At 44.1% G+C, this 26,451-nt stretch overlaps 1 protein-coding gene across 3 annotated transcripts in view; it reads right to left on the bottom strand.

The window, feature by feature from the left end:
- Window positions 1-25,598, bottom strand: part of NTM (neurotrimin) — a 344,658-nt gene extending 319,060 nt beyond the window's left edge. For all 3 annotated transcript variants that reach the window (XM_032229681.1, XM_032229682.1, XM_032229683.1), the window contains exon 1: window positions 25,432-25,598. In XM_032229681.1, coding sequence (XP_032085572.1) covers window positions 25,432-25,598 — 167 coding nt within the window. The remainder of the gene's footprint in view (window positions 1-25,431) is intronic.
- Between the last annotated feature and the right edge of the window lie 853 nt (window positions 25,599-26,451).

Below are 26,451 nucleotides of genomic sequence, written 5' to 3'. Positions count from 1 at the left end.
CATGGGCGGCAAGCCACTCCCATCCTGTCATATGGGTGGCAAGCCACTCCCATCCTGTCATATGGGTGGCAAGCCATTCCCATCCTGTCATATGGGCGGCAAGCCACTCCCATCTGAATCACATGGGTGGCAAGCCACTCCCATCCTGTCATATGGGTGGCCATTCCCACAAAGGAGGCCACACCCACAGAGTAGGTTCGAACAATTTTTGAAACCCACCACTGATGCCCACAGAGAGGGTTGTACCATAGGTTCACTATCACAGGCCTAGAATTTTTGGACATTTTAAAATCTGCCTTCTTGTTGAATCTAATTTCCTCTCTGAAACAAGATTAACAAGACAACTACGTGATTAAAAGAAAAAATTCAGCCATACGGACATTGTTGTTCTCTCCCCCTCCCGCCATCTCTGTAGCACCTCCTGTGGAGTCATAGAGCTGGTACTGATAGCTTTGAACATCCCCCAAAATTGCAGGACAACAATCGTTATGGATGAAAAGTATGCACAAAACCTGCCAGTTGCCACGGATCAATAACCTGTAATGAACAAGAATTTCCTTGCTAGATAAAAATCAATGCTTTTTTTTTGCCTGAGATTTAAGTAATCCTGTAATCTGCCCATTTCCCCCCCTTTCTAGCTAAAACACTATCTCATATTTATCTGTTATTTCTACCACCTTTCTTTTGAAATGTTCAGACGGCCTGTATGAATTCTTTCTTCTGATGTCCTTAAACTCCTGTAAGCTTGTAAATATATCTATCTCTTTAGTTCATTGACCTGAGCTAGTGACCAGCAAAACTCAGGGTCATTCCAAGCACTGTCCAGAATAATTATCTAACCTGGGCGGTCAAAGATAACGCAACTCATAGTTACTTTGTCATTATTCTGGGCTCACTACCATCAAGCAGGAAGAGTGGTATGGTGGCCTAGAGATGGAGCTCTCACCTCACCATCAGGAGGCTGTGAGTTCGATCCTAGGTAGAGGCAGATGTTTCTCTTTCTGAACACAGAGAGAATATATCTGCTGAAGCAAAACTCGCATTGGTGACAGGAAAGGCAACTGGCCAGTAAACACTCGGCTCCATTCAGTTGCCAGACTCCACCCCGCAAGGGATTATGGGGTCATTAGAGAAAATGATGACTACCGGCGAAGAGGAAAGGAACTTGCCAGAGTTTCTGACTCGGTTGTTAAAATGGATATACCAGCCTGTGATGGAAAAAAGCAATAAGTCTAAGAGAAAAGATCACATCTACTTCAAGAAACGGGGACCTCCAAGAGAGAAAGAGAGAGAAGCAATGTCCATTATTGTCTCATACACAGGATCATGGCGTTCAAACTCTAAAATGAAATATACTACCTTCTGAGATTTATAAATTATATATCACCTCTGATGATTGCACCATATACTTTTCTAACCTAGGCTTCCCAAGAGCATAGCAGTTAGACTTATATACCGCTTCATAGGGCTTTCAGCCCTCTCTAAGCGGTTTACAGAGTCAGCATATCGCCCCCAACAATCCTGGTCCTCATTTTACCCACCTCGGAAGGGTGGAAGGCTGAGTCAACCTTGAGCCGGTGAGATTTGAACAGCCGAACTTCAGATAACAGTCAGCTGAAGTGGCCTGCAGTACTGCACCCTAACCACTGCGCCAGCAGATTCCTCATCCTGAAAAAACCTCTTTTATTTAGGTTAAAGGGAATTCCTCTCCAGCAAAGTCCAGACAAATATAGTCTTTCAAGAGATTTCACAACTACAGATCTTTATCAGGCTTGGAGAGTTGCCAGGCCGATATCTTCCAAACACCATTCTGTAGCAGCAATTACTTGGCAAGAAGTCAGGAACAGATCTTCACCCTAATGAATTGAACTAATTGTCTCCTGCAAACTCCCTTCCCTTTTGTTCCTCTTTATTCCCTATGGGAGGGGCCATTCACCATCCACCTGTGCCTTTACTCCCGAGTCAGCCCTTGTTCCTCAGCTGTTCCCTCCTCCTGGAAGCTCTGTGCATGCGCACATCAAGAACCGGCTCCAGCTGTTCATCTGCCTCACTGATGTCCGACTCTGAAGGCAGCTAATAACTGTCAGACGGCCCTGGCCCCCTCTCTGCCTTTGACAGAGACCCCTCATCAGAGCCTTCCCCAGACACCAGGATTGGCCCATGCTCCTCCCCAACCTCCTCCCTGTCTGAGTCTGCCACCAGCAATAGCAATAGCAATAGCAGTAGACTTATATACCGCTTCATAGGCCTTTCAGGCCTCTCTAAGCGGTTTACAGAGAGTCAGCATATTGCCCCCAACAATCTGGGTCCTCATTTTACCCACCTCGGAAGGATGGAAGGCTGAGTCAACCCTGAGCCGGTGAGATTTGAACCGCTGACCTGCTGATCTAGCAGTAGCCTGCAGTGCTGCATTTAACCACTGCGCCACCTTGGCTCTGCTTGTGGGCCCCAACACATACAGCTAAGAATTGGGACCTGAATATTCTGAATATATTTCCTCTGTCTGTTCTACACCTTTCCTTTCCTTCTTCCTTTTGCATTATAAATACGAGGAGTAGCTCTTTCTACTTGACCTGCGCTGACAATCTCCTTCGTTGAAATGTTAAGACAGAATCTTTTAAATAAATAAACACACACTAAATATCATGGCTTCTATGCATGTAGATTGACTTATGAGGGTATAGCTAGGAAAATATCACCTGCTATTCTACAATAATCAGGAATATGCCTTAGACCAGCTCTTCCTGCTGTTCAAAATCCTCCCTGCAGTAGAGTTTTAGTAATTGATGATCAAATAAATGTTTGAGTTTATACCTTGCACTATGTCTTAATATGTGACCCAGAGATTATTATTTACATTTTGATATAATAGCAATAGCACTTATATTTTATATACAGCTTCAAAGTATATATTTATATTTATAAAATATAAATATATTTTATATACAGCAATCTCTAAATGGTTTACAAAGTCGGCCTATTGTCCCCAAACATCTTGGTCCTAATTTTACTGACCTTGGAAGGATGGAAGACTGACAATCAGTCATTGAGCTGGTCAGAATCGAGCTCCTGGCAATAAGCTGAATTAGCTTGCAATACTGTGTTCTAACCACTGTGCCACCACAGCTGCTAATGCCTCCTTCTGTTGTGGCCTGCCAGTGGCCAATGGAGCTGGCAGCAGATTCGGACAATGAGGAGGTTGGGGAGGAACATGGGCCAATCCTGGAGCCTGGGGAAGTCTCTGATGAGGGTTCTGCATTGGAGGCAGAGAGGGGGCCATCTGACAGTTATCAGCTGCCTCCGGAGTCAGACATCAGTGAGGCAGATGAACAAATGGAGCCTGTTCCCAGTGTGCGCGTGCGTAGAGTTGCCAGATGAAGGAAAAAGCTAAGGAACAGGGGTCAACATGGGAGTAAGGCCACAGGAGGATGATGAATGGCCCCTCCCAGAGGAAATAAAAGAAGAACAAAAGGGGAGTGGAGTTTGCAGGAGACAATTAGTTTGCTTCATTGGTTCATGACTCTCTGAAACTCCTTGCCAAGTTTTGCAGAGATCGGCCTGGCAGCTCTCCAAGCCAGAGAAGGTCTGTGACCATAAATCCTCCCTTGAAAAGACTTTGCTGGATGTGAATGAGCAGAATTCACAGTCACTTAATAAAAATGATTTTTTATCAGGACAAGGAGTCTGCTTGTGGTTTGGGGAAGCCTAGATCAGAACACCTTCTCCTCCCCCTCCCCTCCCCCTCCCTATTCCTAGCAGTATTCCTGCAGATGCAGGGTTTGCTTTTTGGATCAATGCATGCCATCTTGCACAATCAAACGCATCATCCAGATTCAAACGAGCAATTGTCATGTCTGCCTTTATTGTGTCTTGCCCTCTTTGCTTCGGCCTTCCTAGGCAGGTGCTTGCCATCTGTGTTGCTTACATCATGGCAAGCAAAGATTTGCTTTAACACAGTTGATAAATGATGCACAACTGCCTTGGTTCTTGACATTCCAAGTAAACACACATGCACGCACATGGAGATAGATAGATAGATAGATAGATAGATAGATAGATAGATAGATAGATAGATAGATAGATAGATAATAGATAGACAGACAGACAGATAGATAGATATATAGATATAGATAGATAGATAGATAGATAGATAGATAGAGAGAGAGAGAGAGAGAGAGATAATTAGATGATAGATAGATAGATAATTAAATGATAGATAGATAGATAGATAGATAGATAGATAGATAGATGATAGATAGATAGATAGATACATAGATAGATACATAGATACATAGATAGATACATAGATACATAGATAGATAGATAGGGAGGGAGGGAGGGAAGGAGGGAGAGAGGTTCTATGACTCAAAAGTGACCAGATACTGAGAAGTATTTTTAATGACTCTATGCAAGTGCCTAAATTAATATCATCTCTTGGCCACCGGCTGCTCCATTGCCTTGGAAACAAAAGCCACACAGAGTCCAGTTTCCAGAAGGAAGAAGGAACTATTCACAGTGAGAGAGAAATGTTTAGATTTTTGCTAAAATAAAGAAGATAAACAAACCAGAGGGAGACAAACAGCAACTCCTGGCTTTTTATTTTTATTTTTAGTTCTCTGCCTCTAAATTTGATTCTGAAAAATTTGGAAATGGTAGGATACAACTAGTCTAGGTTGGTCATAGTACTGCCTGGCAGGGACAGATGGATGTACTGAGTGATATGAGCCACTTGGCATATTTCAACCCCATTGGACAAGAGTGCAAAAGTTATGCTCTCACTGCACACAGTTGTAGGTTGGAAGAAGATAAACAGACAACAGGTATCTCCTGGCTTGGAGAAATGTTTTTTCCTAGTTCTTGCTGCCATTTTCCCTAACCTGCCAACCTCTCCAGGAAATGAGCAATCTGGCTACTCACATGTACAACTTCTTTTATGAGTTTAGCAGGGAAGAAAGAGAAAGGGGAAAAAAGAGGAAGAGGGAGAGGGGAAGAAAGAGAATGTGAAGGAGAGGAAAGAAAGACACAGAGAGAGAGGAGAAAGAAAGAAAGAAAGAAAGAAAGAAAGAAAGAAAGAAAGAAAGAAAGAAAGAAAGAAAGAAAAGAGACAGGAAGGAAGGAGAGGGAGTGAGAGAGAGAGAGAAAGAAAAGGAGAGGGAGAGGGGAGAAAGAGAGAAAGAGAAAAGAAAGAGAGCGAGAAAGAGGGAGGGAGAAAGAAAGGAAGGAAGGGAAGGAGGGAGAGAGAAAAAAGAGAAAGAAAAAGAAAAAAGAGGGGAGAGAGAGAGAGAAAGGGAGGGAGGGAGGAGGAGAGGGAGGCAAAGAGAGAGAAAAAGAGAAAGAAAAAGAAAAAAGGAAGTGGGAGAGGGAGAGGGGAGAAAGAGAGTGAAAGAGAGGAAAGAAAGACAGAGAGAGAGCGAGAGAGAAAGAAGGAGAAAGAAAGAAAGAAAGAGACAGGAAGGAAGGAGAGGGAGTGAGTGAGAGAGAGAAAGAAAAGGAGAGGGAGAGGGAAGAGAGAAAGAGAAAAGAAAGAGAGCGAGAAAGAGGGAGGGAGAAAGAAAGGAAGGAAGGGAAGGAGGGAGAGAGAAAAAAGAGAAAGAAAAAGAAAAAAGAGGGAGAGAGAGAGAAAGGGAGGGAGGAAGGGAGGGAGGAGGAGAGGGAGGCAAAGAGAGAGAAAAAGAGAGAGGAAAAAAAGGAAGTGGGAGAGGGAGAGGGGAGAAAGAGAGTGAGAGAGAGAAAAAAAAGAAAGAGAGAAGGGAGAGAGAGAGGGAGTGAGTGAGAAGGAAGGAAGGAAGGAAGGGTGAGAGAGAGAATGAGAATATGCTTATGAGAAAGATGATCAAGTCAACGGCAAACCAGCTTTTTTTCATAGTCTCTTACTTATTATCTAATTTGGTTCCAATGCATAAAATTAGGTTAATGGTTGTTAAGTGGCCAAGGCTCACATATTGTCCATCTGCTGAGAAAAGCTTTCGGCTATTGTTCTTTTTCAAAGGGGAAGGAGGAAGGAGAAGTATGGGACACAGTTAGCTTGACAGCTGATATATTCTCTCTGGGGCAAGTAATCATGCACTGGTATTGTCAATAGTCTCTCCGCTTCCAGCACAACCTGTCCTTTAAGTATTAATGCCTAGGGAAGTTTGGGAAAATAAGATATCTTGAATAAAACAGCCAGACCAGCGTTTGTTCCTCCTCCATCCCCAGGCAGGGAGGCCAGGAGTGGCTGGCAGGAGAGGCGCGAGTAGAGGCGATATGAGTGACATCAAATTGGCCATGCCCACTCAGTCACATGACCACCTAGCCACACCCACCTGGTCCTTAGGCAGATTATATTAGTGGTCTGTGATCATATTAGTGATCATATCAGTGGTCCGCGGGATTTAAAATTATGAATTTAGTGGTCCCTGGGGTCCGACAGGTTGGTGGCACTGATCTAGAGACTGCCCATCCCCCCTCTGGAAGGAGGGGAAAAAATCTCAAGGCCAAATTTTGTGACAGAAAAATCTATTCACCCTCTGATATTTAATGCCAACCAGACTGAACACCAGAGACAGACAGAATATCAAAAATATCCCTCTCCACTTCAGAAAGTATGCAAACTACACTTTGGATAACAACAATTAATCATTCTCCTTCTCCACTAAGAATATTTTCAAAAGAGCAAGCGTTCTGTTCCATAGTTGCTTTTAAAAAAAAAACAGAACACAAAAACACAACAACCCCAAAATGAAGAAAAAATAGTGTTGTATTTTAGATATATAGCATCACTGGGAGAACTTCAGACAGCCAAATTGAAAATAGGAGGTGGGAGACATCAGTGAGGATTCAGAAATGTATCTCTGTCATATTTGATCAATAGCTAATGTGTATCTGGATAAAGTAGTTTGATAACAACAGTTGAGGTATTTTCCCAAACATGCAGGTGAAATATTGGACTTCAAAGCTGCCTATTGTACATCCTCTTGGAGAGCCAAATATTTTATTGATTTAAAAAAAAAAAGATACTTTAAAAAAAAAAATACCATGGTAGTTTATATACATATTTACTTAGATTTAGGGAACTGGAGCAGTAATGGCAGTGGTGGGATTCAGCCAGTTCACACCTATTCGGGAGAACCGGCTGTTGGAAGAAATCTTATTTTGTTTTTTTCCCACTTTACGGGTCTAATCCTATAAGGAAGGCAGGAAGGAAACATTCTGGTGTTGTTTCTAGCCTAATCTTTATTGCCCTGCTTACAGAAACTGCCTCTCTGTTTAACCCTTATTATATTGTAGCAGCTAAGGCGAAGCGCCCATCGACGTGAGTGACATTGAGTTGGCCACGCCCACCCAGTCACATGACTATCGAGCTCTGCCTACCCAGCTGGTCATTACGGCTGAGAACCGGATGTTAAATTATTTGAATCCCACCACTGAGTAATGGTATCCTATTGTCTTCACTACCAGTTCAGTAGCGGGAGCGTATGTACCTGGGCATTCGCAGAAGGTCCATGATGACATCTGGGTGGGTCGGCGGAGCCTTGCACCACCACCACTACTGATTCGCCCGAACTGTTGAGAACTGGCAGCATACCCCCTCTGGACTAGAGGCTAAAACTTATGAAGAACAGTTGCAGGAACTGGGTATGTCTAGTTTAATGAAAAGAAGGGCTAGGGGAGACATGATAGCAGTCTTCCCATATCTCAGAGCCTGCCACAAAAAAGAAGTCCAGATATTCTCCAAAGCACCTGAGGGAAGGACAAGAAGCAACGGGTGGAAACTAATCAAGGAGAGAAGCAACTTAGAACTAAGGAGAAATTTCCTGAGAGAACAATTAATCAGTGGAACAACTTGCCTCCAGAAGTTGTGAATGCTCCAACACTGGAAGTTTTTAAGAAGGAACAGCAGAAGAAGTAAATAAATGCAGTTTGTGGGTCATCCTTCACCGAATATAATGTGAGAATGGTGATAACTATCATTTATTAAATAGACCAGGGTTGAAACAAATCTTGGCTTACTTAGACAGAGAGTTACTGCTGGGATGTTGAAAAGGGGACACTGGTTCAAGGATGAAAAACAAAAAGAAAACAAAACTATTTTTCCTACCACAGATCTTCTGACAAAGAAAGAGCAGTTCTATCGGATAGGATAAACATTACCAAAAAGTCAATTTCTTCTCCAAAACCCTAGTTAGTTCTTAACGGATGCCTGGACTGTGACCATTCTTTCTGCAAATCTATCTTTTGCAAAATCCATTGCCTCAATCTGTTCAACTCACTCCCTTCATCTGGGACTTTTTAATCTTTTAAGTGAAACCTGCATGGGGGACTCTCTTTCTTACCTGTATCTAGGCCAATTCATTAGCTGGGTACCAAATATGTATAGGAATGGATACAGTGGTGAAATTCATTTTTTTTACACTGCCGGTTCTGTGGGTGTGGCTTGGTGGGTGTGGCAGGGAAAGGATACTGCAAAATCTCCATTCCCACTCCACTCTAGGGGAAGGATAGTGCAAAATCTCCATTCCCTCCACACTCCAGGGAAGGGATACTGCAAAATCCCTATTCGCATCCCACTCCAGGGAAAGGATACTGCAAAATCTCCATTCCCACTCCACTCTAGGGGAAGGATAGTTCAAAATCTCCATTCCCTCCACACTCCAGGGAAGGGATACTGCAAAATCCCTATTCGCATCCCACTCCAGGGAAAGGATACTGCAAAATCTCCATTCCCACTCCACTCTAGGGGAAGGATAGTGCAAAATCTCCATTCCCTCCACACTCCAGGGAAGGGATACTGCAAAATCCCTATTCGCATCCCACTCCAGGGAAAGGATACTGCAAAATCTCCATTCCCACTCCACTCTAGGGGAAGGATAGTTCAAAATCTCCATTACCTCCATACTCCAGGGAAGGGATACTGCAAAATCCCTATCGCAGCCCACTCCAGGGAAAGGATACTGCAAAATCTCCATTCCCACCCCACTCTAGGGGAAGGATAGTGCAAAATCTCCATTCCTTCCACACTCCAGGGAAGGGATACTGCAAAATCCCTATTCGCATCCCACTCCAGGGAAAGGATACTGCAAAATCTCAATTCCCACTCCACTCTAAGGGAAGGATAGTTCAAAATCTCCATTACCTCCATACTCCAGGGAAGGGATACTGCAAAATCCCTATTCGCAGCCCACTCCAGGGAAAGGATACTGCAAAATCTCCATTCCCACTCCACGCTAGGAGAAGGATAGTGCAAAATCTCCATTCCCTCCACACTCCAGGGAAGGGATACTGCAAAATCCCTATTCACAGCCCACTCCAGGGAAAGGATACTGCAAAATCTCCATTCCCACTCCACTCTAGGGCCAGGCAAAGATGGTATTTGCCGGTTCTCCGAACTACTCAAAATTTCCGCTACCGGTTCTCCAGAATCAGTAAGGACCTGCTGAATTTCACCCCTGAATGGATGAGTGGGTGTATGCACTTGCACACACACACACACACAGAGAGAGAGAGAGAGACATACACACACAAATAAATATCCACCTCTTCCAAAATCAGCATAAGCGAAATGCAAAGTGTCACTGGGAGGTGAGCTTAGAAGAAGCAATGGTAACAGCAAACAGATGTCTTCAGCCATGACTTCTTAACCTGTCTCTCCAGAGCTCAGTGTATCAAGCAGAGCTTGAAGAAATCATAGATTTCAGACCCAAAATAAGATCTATTATCCTATGTTCAGGAGATCCGATACCAGGGGTGGCAAACTCGATTTCATTGAGCGCCGCATCAGGGTTGTGTTTGATCTCAGGGGAGGGCAGGGAGGGCTCAACCAGGGTAGGATTGGCCAGGGTAGGCATGGTCAAGGTAGGTGTGGCCACTCAACATCACTGGTGTGGAGAGTACCTGTGGTGACCAAGTCCTAAGGCAGGACTTCCCTCAGACCCTCCCTCACTCTCATTATAATCTCCTTCCTTCCTTCCTTCCTTCCTTCCTTTCCTTCCTTCCTTCCTTTTCTTCTTTTTCCTTCCCTCTTCATTCTCCTGTCTTTTTCCTTCCTCTCTTTCCTTATTTTTTCCTTCCTTGCTCTCTTCCCCTCTTCACTCCTTTTCCTTTATCTTTCCCTCTTTCTCTTTCTCCTTTGCTATCCCTTCTTGCATGCTCAAATGCAAAAGGGGAAACATTTCTCCTTTTGTTTTGTTTTTAGTTTGTTTTGATAGCCCTCTGCCAGAAAAAATAAAATGGAGCTCGGGCTCCTGCATCCCTCTGCCAGCAAAAAAACAACAACATGCGCACTCCGTTTTCGCTGGCAGAGGCATCCCAGGTCGGTCCTTTGCTGTCTCCAGGGCAGCTCCATGGGCCAGATCTAAGCACTCCATGGGCTGGATCCAGCCCATGGGCCTTGAATTTGACACCCTTGTCCTATACCATCCTGGATAAATAGTTGTCCAAGCTTTCCTTGAAAACCTGAAGTGATGGAGCGCTCTGGAAGCAAGAGGTTCCACTGGTTAATTGTTCTCACTGTCAGGGAATTTCCCCTTAGTTCTAGGTTGGTTCTCTCCTTGATTAGTTTCCATCCATTGCTTCTTGCCCTGCTTACATTTTAAATAATACAGAAGAATCCCCTACTTCCAGTGAGCAGACACCCCTTGATTCTTCAAGATCACCCTTCATTTTATTCCCTGGCAACTTTTAAGCAAACCAAAACAACAGCAGCAAAATAATCAAGGTATTTTTTTCTAAAAGAGTAGTGATGCGGCAACTCAGTGGCTAAGACGCTGAGCTCGTCGATCAGAAAGGTTGGCAGTTCAGCGGATCAGATCCCTAGTGCCGCATAATGGAGTGAGCTCCCGTTACTCATCCCAGCTTCTGGCAACCTAGCAGTTCGAAAGCATGTAAAAATGCAAGTAGAAAAAATAGGGACCACCTTTGGTGGGAAGGTAACAGCGTTCTGTGCGCCTTTGGTGTTAAGTCATACTAGCCACATGACCACAGAGATGTTTTTTGGACAGTGCTGGCTCTTTGGCTTTGAAACGGAGATGAGCATCGCCCCCTAGATTCGGGAATGACTAGCACACATGTGCAAGGGGAACCTTTACCTTTAAGCCTTAGCTAACACATGAGTTTGAAGAGCCGAGGTGGCGCAGTGGTTAGGGTGCAGTACTGCAGGCCACTTCAGCTGACTGTTATCTGCAGTTCAGCGGTTCTAATCTCACCAGCTCAAGGTTGACTCAGCCTTCCATCCTTCCGAGGTGGGTGAAATGAGGACCCAGACTGTGGGGGCGATATGCTGACTCTGTAAACCGCTTAGAGAGGGCTGAAAGCCCTATGAAGCGGTATATAAGTCTAACTGCTATTGCTATTGCTATTGCTATTTTATCTTTTCTCTCTCCCCCCCCCAAAGACGCAAAGATAATCTTCATCCGAGGCATGACACCACCAGCCCATTGCCCTGCATGTGTTTTCTCTGACAATCCTGGGTGCATCCAACTGGCAGCCTAGGTCTAACTTCCAGGGGAAACAGAATGGCAGTGCCAGCTTTCCAAGACCAAAAGGCGTGTTAGCAGCAGGCAGCACCACAACTATCAGAATGCCACATTTATTTACAAATTGTTAGTTAAAGTACCGAAAGTTGGCTCTGGAAAGGGAAGTGGCTGACATACGCTCAATTTCACAACCGTAACAGAACTAGTTTGTCCCTATGGTTTACATATCCCTCCTTCCTCCCCTTGCTCTTTTTTTTTTAAATGTTTCTTTTTCTTGGACGGAGTTGCGTTTCCCCACCTGAGGGGCCATGAACTATGTGGCTATATCTGCCATGCTCCAGGATGGCACAAGAATGCCAGTCCTTAAAATGGAGTCAACATGGTTCTTGTTACAAGCTGTTCCACAAGCTGTCACTCAACTTTAACTCCAGGGAGCTGTTTACACAGAGCTTGCTCTTTCCTTAGGCTTATCCCAGGCTGTCCACGTACCAGGCACCATCTGAAGTCCAGAAGACTCATCATTTCAGCTGTGATCACTGAAAAGGAGCAAGGAGACAGAAGGAAAGGCTGGAACACTTTCTGGACGTGATTTATAGCTTCTCCTGGGTTTGAACCAGTAGTGACAGCTGCAGCTGTTTGTGGAGGGAAGAGAGAGAAAAAGGGGAGAGGCACAGGAAAAAAAATCTGTCAATCTTACTTTGGGACAAGAGCCATTCTTGCCCGCCAAAGTAAGACTGCCCAGTTCTGCCTTGAGGGCAAAAATGTGGAAGAAGGCAACTGAGCTCTCTCTATATTTTTTGAGCTGAAATAAATGCAGAAGAATGACATAAATGTGAAAATGAACCGTTATGCGTGATGCAGGTGCTCAGCTATACATTCCATTGATCCGTGAAATTTTGAGTTTTTATAGCAGTAGTGATGGCCCTTAGACTTATATACCGCTTCACAGTGTTTTTTTTTTCCAGCCCTCTCTAAGCAGTTTACAGAATCAGCCCATTGCCCCCAACCATTTGGGTCTCCTCATTTTACGGACCTTGGAAGGATGGAAGGTTGAGTCAACTTGAGCCTGTCAAGATCGAACTGCTGGCAGTCGGCAGAATTAGACTGCAACTCTGCATTTTAGCCACTGTGCCACCACAGGAAGAAAGGAAGGAAGGAAGGAAGGAAGGAAGGAAGGAAGGAAGGAAGGAAGGAAGGAAGGAAGGAAGGAATAGCAGTAGCACTTAGACTTATATACTGCTTCTTGGCCTTTTACAACCCTCTCTAAGCCGTTTACAGGATATTGCCCCCAACAATTTGAGTCCTCGTTTTACTGACGTTGGAAGGAAGGAAGGCTGAAACAAACTTGAGCCGGTCAGAATCGAACTGATGGCAGTCAGCAGAATTATAAGAACTTACACAGTGGAGATGGGGGAAAATATTTATGCTTTAACCAAGAGATGTTCAACAGTTGGGAACTCAAAAGCAGAGATTCTCCCATTTCATTCTTCTCTCTCTCTCTCTCTCTCTCTCTCTCTCTCTCTCTCTCTCTCTCTCTCTCTCTTTTGTAGGTTTCCAGCGATGTTATCATCATTATAGGAGCTGCGCTAATTAGAAAGCCCAGCTTACGATTGAAGCGGTATGCTGTACATAACCAATTTAACAGAGCTAACAGTAGAGAGATTCTGTTACTGTCTTCTGCCCCCAAAGTTGAGGAAAAAAATTAAAGATGCAAACATCCAGAAGTTTTATTGGATTTCAAAGTAGGCTGGGAGAAAGCCTCCCCCAGGATGTCTTTGATTATGAAAACAAACCTATCTTACATCTTTACTCAAGGCTGGTTTGTTCACATCAATGGCACTTTGTAAATATGTTAGCATTCACATGAAGATCAATAGAAGACACACTATTTACTAGAGTTGGCTTCTGCCTGGAGTTTCACTCCCTTCGAAGATCCTTTGTTTGAATGGTGTTGCCTACTTGGTAACATGAACACTATCTGAGCTCAAAGCTGTGCTTTTATTTTAAAGAAGCTGGGGGGGGGGGAGTGGTACCCTTCAGCAGAGCGTTTGCGATGGCTCAGAATAATGACGCCACATGAAACCCCCGGCAGAAAGAACTGCTGTTGGTCGGGCAATGTAAATCAACATTTTTCGCATTAAGAGTTAAGAGATAGTCCTCGAATTGCAACCATTCGTTTAGTAACCATTCAATTGAATTCAATTCATTACAGTCGCAGACCAGAGACCAGAACAAATAAAAACACTCAGATACTGCAAAATCTCCATTCCCTCTTCACTCCAGGGGAAGAATACTGTAAAATCTCCATTCCCACCACACTCCAGGGGAAGGATAATGCAAAATCTCCATTTTTCCCCATTCCAGGGGAAGGATACTGCAAAATCTCCATTCCCTGTCCACTCCAGGGGAAGGATACTGCAAAATCTGCATTTCCTCCCCATTCTAGGGGAAGAATACTGTAAAATCCTCATTCATTCCCCACTCCAGGGGAAGGATACTGCAAAATCTCCATTTTTCCCCACTCCAGGGGAAGGATACTGCAAAATCTCCATTCCCTCTCCACTCCAGGGGAAGCATACTGTAAAATCTCCATTCCCACCACACTCCAGGGGAAGGATAATGCAAATTCTCCATTTTTTCCCCATTCCAGGGGAAGGATACTGCAAAATCTCCATTCCCTGTCCACTACAGGGGAAGGATACTGCAAAATCTGCATTTCCTCCCCATTCTAGGGGAAGGATACTGTAAAATTCTCATTCACTCCCCACTCCAGGGGAAGGATACTGCAAAATCTCCATTTTTCCCCACTCCAGGGGAAGTATACTGCAAAATCTCCATTCCCTCTCCACTCCAGGGGAAGGATACTGCAAAATCTCCATTTTTCCCCACTCCAGGGGAAGGATACTGCAAAATCTCGATTCCCACCCGCTCTGGGACCAGCCAGAGGTGGAATTTGCGAATTCTCTGAACTACTCAAAATTTCCGCTACTGATTCTCCAGAACCTGTTGGACTTCATCCCTGCCGGGAGGGCTGTACACAATCCTCCTGGACTCCATTTTCACTGGCAGAGGGCTGCAGGAGGCCATCATGGTCGAAAACGGAGCACGTGAGGGCCATGCACACCCTCCCAAGCTCATATTTTGCTGGCAGAGGCACCGGGGGCCAGTCCTTTGCTATTTCCAAAGGAGTCCTGCAGGCCAGATCTAAGCACCCTGTAGGCTGGATGCAGCCCGCAGGCCTTGAGTTTGGCTGTAGCCAAACGTCAACGGAGCAGATTCACAAAAAGCTTTAGGTCTCTTCCTGCTCTAACAATTGGATTATGATTCAGAGCATGTTCCTTCCTTAGGTTGGAATTATTTCCACCCAAAAGAGAAATAGCTTTCTTTTGAAGCAGGAACAGTTGTAGAGAAACCCTCTGAAAGGATCTCACTCCTGAAAACGCATGAATATTTGAGCAGGTGGGAAGTAAAGAGAACACATTTAATATTTAACTTGATTTTTCTGATCTGATTTTTCTTCTTCTTTTTTTTTTGTCTCTACGTGCGTCTGGCAAGAGAGACACAGATGTTCATCTTGTTTATGGACTTTGAAACTCAAGAGGTGGTCTAAAGCTCTCGTTTCAGAGGAGGGGGGAAATGGTAATATTTGACCAGCTGTTCTTGCTGAAATGGGTTTCTACCTTCATTTGTCTTTAACAGGAGTGAAAATTGGCTCCCCTGCCTCCCTTTTTTTTTTCAACAACTTAGTTAATTGCACACCTCACAACAATAATCAACCCAACAGATTTGGCCCACGTCAAAACACAAAGGCTGCTCAGAACCACTTCGGTGGAATCTAGTTTATGGGCACCTTATGCTTATCTCAATATAGTTGCCATCTGTTCCCAGGCTGTAAGAGTGATCAGCTGCATTATCTCTAGTGGAGTCATATTGGATTATTCTAATCGCATCTTTGTGTCAATCAAGAAATTAGTTTTCTGTCATCCAAATAACCTTTTCATTTATGAAAAGGGTGTCTTCCTTTCCTCGAGCACCATAAGGCCGCTTGGTTTACAAGTAGCTAGCTTTACAATCTGAGCACATACACACACAAACACACACACACATATTTAAGGAGGGATGAATCCTGCTTCATTCAGTGGAATGCGTTACGAAGCACAGGAGCTTAAAAGGGTAGTCTCACAGCCCAATGTTCAGACAGCATATTCTCTTGATTTAACAGAATTTAATCTATGGAATATAGGGACACGGTGGCTCAGTGGCTAAGACGCTGAGCTTGTTGATCAGAAAGGTTGGCAGTTCAGCGGTTCGAATCCCTAGGGCCGCATAACAGAGTGAGCTCTCGTTACTTGTCCCAGCTTCTGCCAACCTAGCAGTTTGAAAGCACGTAAAAATGCAAGTAGAAAAATAGGAACCACCTTTGGTGGGAAGGTAACAGTGTTCCATGTGCCTTTGGCATTGAGTCATGCTGGCCACATGACCACAAAGAATGTCTTCAGATAGCGCTGGCTGTTCGGCTTTGAAACGGAGATGAGCACCGCCCACTAGAGTCGGGAGAGTTGATTAACTTCCAGCCCCATTTGATGGAATGGATGTTGTTGATTTTAATTCTGTAATTTTAAATGTTTTAAATGCTTTTACTTGTTGTGAGCCGCCCAGAGTCCCTAGGGAGTGGGCGGCATACAAATTCTATTAAAGTTTAAAGTTTAAAGTTTAAAGCATGTATGTGTGAGGGGAAACTTAACCTTTACCTAATCTATGAAATAACTGACCGATTCATTCATTCATTCATTCATTCATTCATTCATTCATTCTTTTTCTTTCCTTCCTTCTTTCTTTCTTCTTTCTTTCCTTTTTTCTCTATCTCTTTCTTTTCCTCTTTCTTTCCCTCTTTCTTTCCCTCTTTCTTTCCCTCTTTCTTTCCCTCTTTCTTTCCCTCTTTCTCTCCTTCTTTCTTTTTCTTTTTTCTCTTTTTTCTTTCTTCCTTCCTTCCTTCTTTCTTTCCTTTTTTCTCTCTCTCTTTCTTTCTTTTTTACTTTCTATACATGTAGTCTTTGACTTGCAACATCTAGTGACCGTTACAACGACAATGAGAAAAGTGACACGACCATTTTTCACAACCTTGGCAGCATTCCCATGATCACGGGGATCAAAATTCGGATGTTTGGCAACTGGCTCATACATTGCTGTGTCCCAAGGTCACATGATCCCCTTTGGTGACCTTCCAACAGGGAAAGTCAATGGGGAAGCCAGATTCACTTAACAGATGTGTTGCTAACTTAACAGTCGCAGTGACTCACTTAACAACTGTGGCAATAAAGGTTGTAAAATGGGGCAAAAACTCACTTAAGTCTCACTTAACAACATAAATTTTGGGCTCAGTTATGGTCGTAAGTCGAGGACTACCTGTAGCTGAGTCTTTCCCACCCAGAAGACCTTCTGCTCCCAGTGATTTCACTACAGGGCAATTTTTCCACTGAAGCTCAGATAAAAATTGTATCAGGCCTGCAGTCATATTCCTTTTAGGATGTTTGGCCTGCCTCTCTCTCTGCCTATCTCTCTCTCTCTCTCTCTCTTTCTCTCTCTCTCTCTCTCTCTCTCTCTCTCTCTCCCCCTCCCTCCCTCCCTCCCTCCCCCTCTCTCTTTACTATGCTGTTTTATTAGTGGGATAATTGGGAGGGGGAATAGTAAGGAGTAGAATTTTAGAATATGTTGTTGTCAAAACAAAACATTCATTTCTAGGAGCCCAAGGTCATCCTTTGTCTCTGCACCTGACTGGAACTAGATGGGTGGAAATGCCAGTGTGGCAGAGGAAGATTGGACCATGTGATGGACTTGTGGGTGAGCAAGATCATGAACTTTCAACTGGGTGGGAACTCCAGGAAGCTTTCAGATTCGGGTTTCCCACAGATGTACCAACACGTCTCTCTTATTAAATTGGAACTTTGATGAAAGTTCTGCCTTGGACTCTGATTTAATTCCGGATGATATTTGGGATGATGACAAATTGTGAATGGTGAAACCAACCAAGCAAAGCCAAAAATTATGGATCTTCTATCATGGTTGTGGGATTCATTGTCTTTCTTGTTTGGAAATAAACAACCCCCAGCCAAGACTTCCAAGAGAAAACAAGGGCAATTTTATTCTTCCCTTTGCAAAGTGGGTAGACCATGCATGTGCAGATCCAGTGGACACACCCTAAATCATCAATACTTTTCCCTTGTATTCCCGAGTACAAATTGACCTCCCACCTCTTCTTCATTGGCTTAGTAATAATGATGTCACAACCTATCCAAAGTGTCCAAAATGAATACATTATCTCTGCCCCTGGGTCCTCATCTTACCGACCTCGGAAGGATGGAAGGATGAGAGTCAACCTTGAGTCTGGTGAGATTCCAACTGCTGAACTGCTGGCAGCCAGCAGCCTGCAATACTGCATTCAAACCACCGTGCCTTCGTTATTTTGACTTTATATCCCCCACATTTTGTATAATCCCCCCTCCCATTTTCCCACAGTAGAAAATGTGACAGGCCTGAAGTCCCAAAGGTAAAAAAAAAGGAGGGCTTCCAGGTCTGACACCTACACTGAGATTTAATTCACAATTCTTGCAAGCAACAATATGGTTTATTGACTGAACCACTACTGGCTGGTTAGTAAACAGGGGTGGGATTCAGCCGGTTCGCACCTATTCGCTAGAAACTCTTGTTAACTTTCTAAGCAGTTCGGAGAACCGGTTGTTGGAAGAAATCTCCTTTTTTTTTCTACTTTAACAGGGCTAATCCTGTAAGGAAGGCATGCAAGAAGGAAACATTCTGGTCTTGTTTCTAGCCTAATCTTGATTACCCTGCTTACAGAAACTGCTTCTCCTTTGCACTGCAATTTTTTTAACAGCCAGTTCTCTGCCCTAATGACTGGCTGGGTGGGTGTGGCCAACTTGGTGTCACTTATGTCGACTGATGACTGTGGGGATGCTGCAATAGTCTAAGTGTGAAAAATGGTCATAAGTCACTTTTTTTCAGTGCCCTTGTAACTTGAATGGTTGCTAAATGAACTGTTGTAAGTCAAGGATTACCTCCACAAAAATACAAAAAAAACTTGTTTGCTTGCAAAAAGCTGCCCTAAATACCAGTTATTCGATTAGAAATGGGGGGATACACACTGAAGATCAATGAGTCACAGCCTTCATGGAAACCGAGACCATTCTGCCTGTACACCTTCCTTTTCCTCAGCAATTCATGGTCTTTTAAAAATGGAGGAGAAGGAGAAGAAGGAGGAGATGAAGGAGGAGGAGGAAGATGGGAAGAGGAGGAGAGGAAGAGGAGGAGGAGGAGAAGGAGAGATGGAGAAGGAGGAGAAGGAGGACAAAAAGAGGAAGAGGAGGAGAGGAGGAGGAGAAGAAGAAGATGAAGCAGAAGGAGGAGGAAGAGGAAGAGGAGGAGAGGAAGAGCAGAAGGAGGAGGAGGAGAAGAGGAGAAAAAACAGATCAGCCTTATACTTTCATAGTCCAGAGCTCTGAAATAAATAATTTCAGAGGAAGAAAAAAAGTTCAGGCTCTGAACTTTACAAACATCAAGATGAGATGAATATTTCATTGGAGTGGTGAGCCAGAGCCTGAACCCTGGGAAGGAACATGAATACAGATCTGCTAACAAGCATTGCAGTGGTTGGACAAGGAGAGAGGGAATATGTCAGTGCAGGAAAGGAAATTTGCAGGAACAGCTGACTGGAGGAAACTCATCCAAAACCCCAGAAGAATTGCTAGGTTTCCCCTTTTGGTGTTACAGCGTTTCGTGCAGGTTAACTCAAAAGCAACATGTAGCTTACAACCCTGGCTTGTACACCTGGTTGTTGTGCCTCCTCATTTGTGCTATGAATATGGATGGGAAACCTAATGCTGCTGCCCTGATCTACTCAGAGGAAACATGGAGGATTATAGCAAAACTCTTGCACCCCACAAGCAAAGTCAGGTCAGGCTAGATTAAACATTTTGAAAGGAACGCCAAACCTTACAACTATTCACAATTAATTGTTGAACCGGAAGCAAGCTCTTCTTCAGTTACATAATTATGCAAAGTTTTTTTTTTAATCCCTTCCCAATGGCCTAAAATATTTCCCAACAAAATGATTTATTTTAATTTGGCTCCCTGCCTGTTTTGCAGGGCTCTTAAGTTTCCCCTACAAAAGAACATTTTTTGAACAACTACACTAGTGGTACAACATTGCAGTAGTAGTAGTAGTAGTAGTAGTAGTAGTAGTAGTAGTAGTAGTAGTAACAACAACAACCCCTCCAAGGAGCTTTACCTTGTCGTGGTGGAGGAGCTTGTGCACTCTAATGATACTAAGGGATATGCTGAACAGGTTCAACCATATCAGACAGTTCTTAGGTGAGTAGTAGTAGTAGTAGTAGTAGTAGTAGTAATAATAATAATAATAATAATAATAATAATAATACTGTGGAAGAAGAAAAACACAGCTTGAATGATTACATCCAGAAAAGTGAAGAACCAATGATTAAGGAAGTAAATAAAGGAGGCTTTTTAAAGACAACTAAGTCAAAAGCTGAATATAAGAAAGAAGTAATTGAGAAGCGAACTGAAAATTGGAAAAACAAAGCTATGCATAGCCAATACTTGAAAGGTATTGAAGGCAAAGCTGACCAAAAGCTAACTTGGAAGTGGTTAAGATCAGGAGCACTGAAAAAAGAAACAGAAAGCTTTATTTTGGCAGCTCAAGAACAAGCCTTAGCCACAAACTGCATGAAGGCAAAAATTCAACAGGTTACCACCAACAGCAAATGTTGCCTCTGTAATGAGAAAGATGATACAGTCGACCACTTGATCAGTGGGTGCAGCAAAATCTCACAAACTGACTACCTACAACGCCATGACCACGTGGCTAAGATCATTCACTGGAAATTGTGCCAAAAGTTTGGATTTGAGTACAACAAAAACCACTGGGACCATCAGGTTCAGAAGGTTTATGAGAATGAGAAAGTCAAGATCTTGTGGGACTTCAGAATTCAGACTGACAGGCACTTGGGCCCACAACACACCTGACATAACAATAGTTGAAAAGAAAAAGAAAAGTATGGTTCATTGACATTGCAATACCTGGAGATGCACGAATTGAAGATAAACAGCAAGAAAAAATCACAAAGTACTGGGACTTGCAAATTTAAGTTGAGTGACTGTGGAAAAAGAAATTGTATGTTGTCCCGATTGTAATTGGAGCCCTTGGAGCAATACCCAAAGAGCTACCTCGCTATTGGGAAATTTTAAATTTATCAGACTTGAACATTCTGATTCTACAAAAAACCACCCTACTTGGAACAACTTACATCCTCCGACGTTACTTTAACAGTTCCTAGGTCCTTGGTTAGGACTCGAGCTGTGGAGCTACCAACCAAAGGCTGTGAATCTCACCAAAGATTAACCACATAATAATAATACCAAAATTTTGCATGGACAGCACTTAAAAAAACATTGAAGGAAAATGTGATGACAATTTGACATGGATATGGCTTAAGATGGGAATCATCAAGAAAGAAACGGAAGGTTTAATACTCGCTGCTCAAGAACAAGCACTACAAACTAAGGCCATGAAAGCAAAGATACAAAAATCCACCGACAATCCAAACTGCCGACTTTGCAACATCAAAGTCGAAACTGTTTCACATTTAATATGTGTATGTAGCAAAATTGCACAAAATGAGCACAAAGCTAGACATGACCAAGTTTGTTAAATTAATCCACTGGCCATTATGTAAAAAATATGACTTACCTGTATCCAAAAAAAACATGAGAGCACAAAGTGGAAAAAGTTACTGAAAATGAGAAGATGAAGATCTTGTGGGAATACAGATGGATCGTCATTTGGAACACAACACACCAGATATCATGGTTGTACAGGGCCAAAGTGTACAGTTTATTGATCTCACTGTTCCTGGAGATGCCAGAGTCAAACAAAAACAACTAGAAAAAAAAATCATGAAATATCGCGCCCTGGCCATCGAAACTACACGGCTATGGATGAAGCATGTAAGAGTGATACCCATTGTCATCGGGGCACTTGGCACCATGTCCAAGAATTTTACAAAAAAAACTTAAAGAAATTGCAGCTTCCTGAAATAACACCAGTGGAACTGCAAAAAAACTGGGCTACTAGGAACATCATATATTTTAAGAAGATATTTGGTTGATAACTAGGACTCTGGCAGCAACCCGTATCAACCATTAGCACCAGTCAATGGTATTTGTGACACATCTTTAAATGCTTGACTGAGTTTCATATTTAATGAATAAAAGAAACAACAAGAACAACAAGAACAAGAACAACAACAACAACAACAACAACAAAATATCATGACCCAGCCATCGAAACTACCCAACTATAGTTGAAAAATGTAACAGTGATACCCATTGTCATAGGGGGCACTTGGTACCAAGTCCAAGAATTTTACTAAAAACATAAAGAAATTGCAGCTTCCTGCAATAACACCAGTGGAACTGCAAAAAACTGAACAACTCAGAACATTGTTTATTTTAAGAAGGTCCTTGGTTGATACCTAGGATGCTGGCAGCAACCCATATCAACTATTAGCACTAGTCAATGGTACTTGTGTTGCATTTTGAATGTTCAGTTGGCTGAGTTTCATGTTTAATAATAAAGTATAATAATGATAACAACAATAGTATTTCATTTGTACATGTGTTCATGCCTGCGTGAACACACAAATCTTTGAATGTTTCAATTTACCCATGAAAGCCCCCATTTTCTGTAGCTTGAGAAATCCAATATTGTAAAATACATAACGTCTACTGAATTATTGCACAAAACATAAAGAAATCCAATAAAAAACGTTTGATTTCTACAGAGAACGCACCTACCCTTATTTAACCACTAGATTCATTTTCTGCTTACTAAGAACATGCCTTAAACCTGTTAGACTGTTAGAAACAATAGCTGGTATCGCGGAACACTTTAAGGCCAAACTACAAGAACCAGATGGCTGAGCACATTGTGTGAATCCAACTGTGTCCAACAGTCTGTCTACATGGCCCATCACTGGCCACAATCACTAGCAATGGTCCACCAGGGTCTTGGATACAATGACATCATCTTTTTTTTTTCTCCCTTTGTATAGTTATACTGACTGAAGATGCCTAGAACTGAACCCAACATTTATACAATGTATGCAAAACATACAAACTTTCTCTGAAATACTACACTACCCTTAAGACAAAAGAACTTGTCATGTTTTTTTCCCCCTACATCTTCCAAGATTTGGGTCACAGTGGATTACCAAAGACAGACACAGACTTCAGAGGATAATTATTAGTGCAGAAGAAACAATTGCTACCAGCCTGCCTTCCATTGAGGACCTGTACGCTGCACGAGTCAAAAAGGGGGCTGTGAAAATATTTACAGACCCCCTCACATCTTGGACATAAATTGTGTCAACTCCTACCCTCAAAACGACGCTATAGAGCACTGCACACCAGAACAACTAGACACAAGAACAGTTTTTTTCCCCGAATGCCATCACTCTGCTAAACAAATAATTCCCTCACCACTGTCAAACTATTCACTAATATTGCATTACTATTACTATTACCGTGTTTCCCCAAAAATAAGACAGGGTCTTATTTTCTTTTGAACCCCCCCCAAAAAAAAAATAAGCACTTGGCTTTATTTTGAGGGAGGTCTTATTATTTTTGAGGTGCAGGAGGTGGTGAGCATGCTGAGTTGCAATATTTTTGGAGAGGGCTTATTTTCAGGGGAGGGCTTATTTTAGTGCATGCACTCAAAAGTCCAGTTGGGCTTATTATCTGTGGAGGTCTTATTTTCAGGGAAACAGGGTAGTCTTCTCATCGTTCCTATCACCCATCTCCTCCTACGTGTGACTCTATGACTTTAACTTTGTTGCTTGTATCCTTACAGTTTATATTGATTGTTTCCTAGTATGATTTGATTGCATATTTGTACCCTATGACTTATCATTAAGTGTTGTACCTTATGATTCCTGACGAATATGTCTTTTCTTTTATGTACACTGAGAGCATATACACCAAAGACAAATTCCTTGTGTGTCCAATCACACTTGGCCAATAAAGAATTCTAACAATAAGGGGGTCAACAAGGAAAAACAACAACATGCAATTTCAAGAAATAGCAAGGTTAGATAACCAACTCAAGATCTTCTCTCTCTTTCTATTGTGTTTTGGGGTGGGCTAATCCTATGGTCCTGGGTATGGATGGGAGGAAGGGGTTTCTGCCCCAATGTTAACAGATGTCAAATGCTTATGGGAAAAGTCGTCACCACCACCACCACCACCACCACCACCACCACCACCACCATCATCATCATCATCATCCATCATTTTATGGTAGTTGACTTCATCTTTTACCAGGCTCTATTTAAGCCTCCAAGGGGTAGATGGAAGAAAAAATGCAAAACTCCCAATTTTGTACCTTCTGTGTTTGTTTTTTTACCCTTTATCACTAAGATTTGTTTTTGTTTCATTTTGTTTTCCTATCTACATGACCATCAGTCTAATTAAAAGTAAAGCTCCATGTCCTAACTTGGGCATAGTTCCTTTACAGACAGCTAACATCAACTACATGATGTTAACTTAGTAGTAAGGAGTTTCAGCCTATTCTACATCGTTTATTTCTGATGGTCAGAAATAGTCAGATAATTTAGGAACGCAGTCGTCTTCTGACCGAAGCATTTCTCTGTCTTTCTAATTGAACCTTTCTTTAGAATTCTGGGAAAATAAAACAAAAATGTGAAATAAAATAAAATAGTGCTTTCCCAACTTCATCATCAAATTCTGACAACTCTCAAATTCCGCCAAGAAGCCCATAAGCATCAAAGTGGCGTAAAGCTGGTATTACATCTGTAGCCTGGTTCTGCAACTCCTTGTAGTATATCATTCTGTGCTGTACATTAAGCTCATTAATTCTTGCTGTATCAACAAATTACGGATTTCACTGCTTAACCGTGCTGAGTGGAAACATGACATCAGCTTCCTGAAGGCTCAAATTGTTGGGGGGGCCCCCCTCTCTGAACTGTCGGTGCCCACAGCAGGGGTTGTCCAACTTTGGCAACTTGAAAGGGAATTCTGGGCGTTAAAGTCCATAAGTCTTAAAGTTGCCACGGCTGGAGACACACACACACACCCCTGGCCTAAGGCCTCTTTTCCAAGAAGCAAGAGGTCTAATGGGGAAACACACTTTGAGCACCAAGTTTCAAGAGTGCAACAATGGAGAAATATCATTCCCAGAACGGAGAAAAAAGTCTTAAGACCATCGCTCAAGTGGGTTTGAATGCACACATCTCAAAAAGACAGCAAACCTTTCCAGCTTCAGCACCCCTTCAGCTTCCTCCTCTTCCTCCTCATCCTGCGAAAAGCAGACAGGGAGAGGACAACCCAGCCAGGAGAGGACAATCCACCATCCAGAAAAGGCCGGTGCTTTTCAGAACCAACCATTCACAGCAAACATCTGACTGAAGATGGGGTTATACAGCCGTCTTTAGCTTGGCTGTTGAACAAACCCAGGCCCCGCTTGGAGGAGACAATCCACTCCGTATCTCAACCACACCTCCAAGAAGGTAAAAGCAGCAATATGCCCTCATCCCAGCCTCTTGCAAGAGGAGAGGAGGGCAATACCAGACCCATCATCCCCGACTCCATCAAGAATCATCAGATTACCACTATTTATTTATTATTTGCTTTCTTCCCTCTTCCCCCCACCTCCACCTCCAAGGATCTTAGTGTCAGGGTTCCAAGTAACACATTTAGATGGCTCCCCAAGACGTATCGCCTGAACCCCAAAACCTACAACTCTCCAAACTGCCGTTCTCCCCACACCCCAACTCCCCCAGGACTACTACTACCCCCCTCCTCTCTCTCCCCACTCCCCACCCCATCCCTTCCCCAACTCCCCCCCCCCCGGCCAAGCCCGCGCTCCTACCTGAGGGTGGCGCTCTCTCCTTGCCTGACCGTCACGTTGTCCATGGCCTTGGGGAAGGTGGCATCTCCGCTGCGCACCGGCACTCCTGCGGGCACAAGGAAGAGCAGCCTGAGACACACGACCACCAGGCACCGCCAGGGCAGAACCAAGCCCCCACCGAGCCCCATCCTGGGATGCGGGGATAGGAGTTAGCGGCAGTCAAATCCAACCCCAGACGCTGAGGCAAAAAAGGGGGGGCGCAGAGCCAAAGGGGGACCGAGCAGCCCCAAAACTGGGGGGGGAGCAGTAAAAGAAAGGAAGGGGGGAAAAGATGGGGGGGTGAGATTCTTCCAGAGGGGGGCGGCGGCGGAGCCCCTCCAAATCCAGAAACGGCGTTGCTTGGTGGAGAAGCGAGCCGGCGAGAGAAGAAGGAGCAGCAGCAGCAGCCGGGGAAAGAAGCGTCGCTCCGCTGCTTCACGAGCCCCGCTTTGCAGCGCACAGTCCGGGCATCCCTCGTTTGGCGAGCCGGAGCCGGAGCGCCCCCGCAAAACCCGCCGGCTAAGAGTTCGCCCAAAGTCCCGGCTCCGGCGGAGAGGCGACGGTCAAAAATAAAACCCTTCCAAGTAGCCCCGCAAAGGAACCAACGCCAAGCCCGGGCAACTTCTCCAGCCCGGCTCCTTCCCCGGCTGGGGTGGTGGAAGAGCGCCGCGGACTAGCCCGGCTTAGAGGCGGCTTGGCAGCGGCGGCGGCGGCTAACGGGGCTGTCCCGGTTCAACCGGCCGGCTCGGTTCTTTCCCCAGTGCCGGAATGGCCCGCTGGCCGCCCGGCTCCCGCAGACACGCCCGCGCCGACTTCCCGGGGTTGTCATGGCAGCCAGTCCATCACTGACCGGCACTTCGGGCTCCCCGGCGCAGGCGGCGCGGAGCAAGGCAGCCTCCTTCGCCCCGTTTTTCAGCTCAGCCCAGGGCGCCGGGAGGGAGCGCGAGGAGCACTGGGTGGGGGGGGGGGAGAGGCGGAGGGACGCGCGCGGATTAACCCACG

This window comes from Thamnophis elegans, chromosome 13, assembly GCF_009769535.1.
Source record: "Thamnophis elegans isolate rThaEle1 chromosome 13, rThaEle1.pri, whole genome shotgun sequence".
NCBI lineage: Eukaryota > Metazoa > Chordata > Lepidosauria > Squamata > Colubridae > Thamnophis > Thamnophis elegans.
Note: the sequence above shows the minus strand (reverse complement) of the source record. Positions and strands in the feature narration are given on the sequence as shown.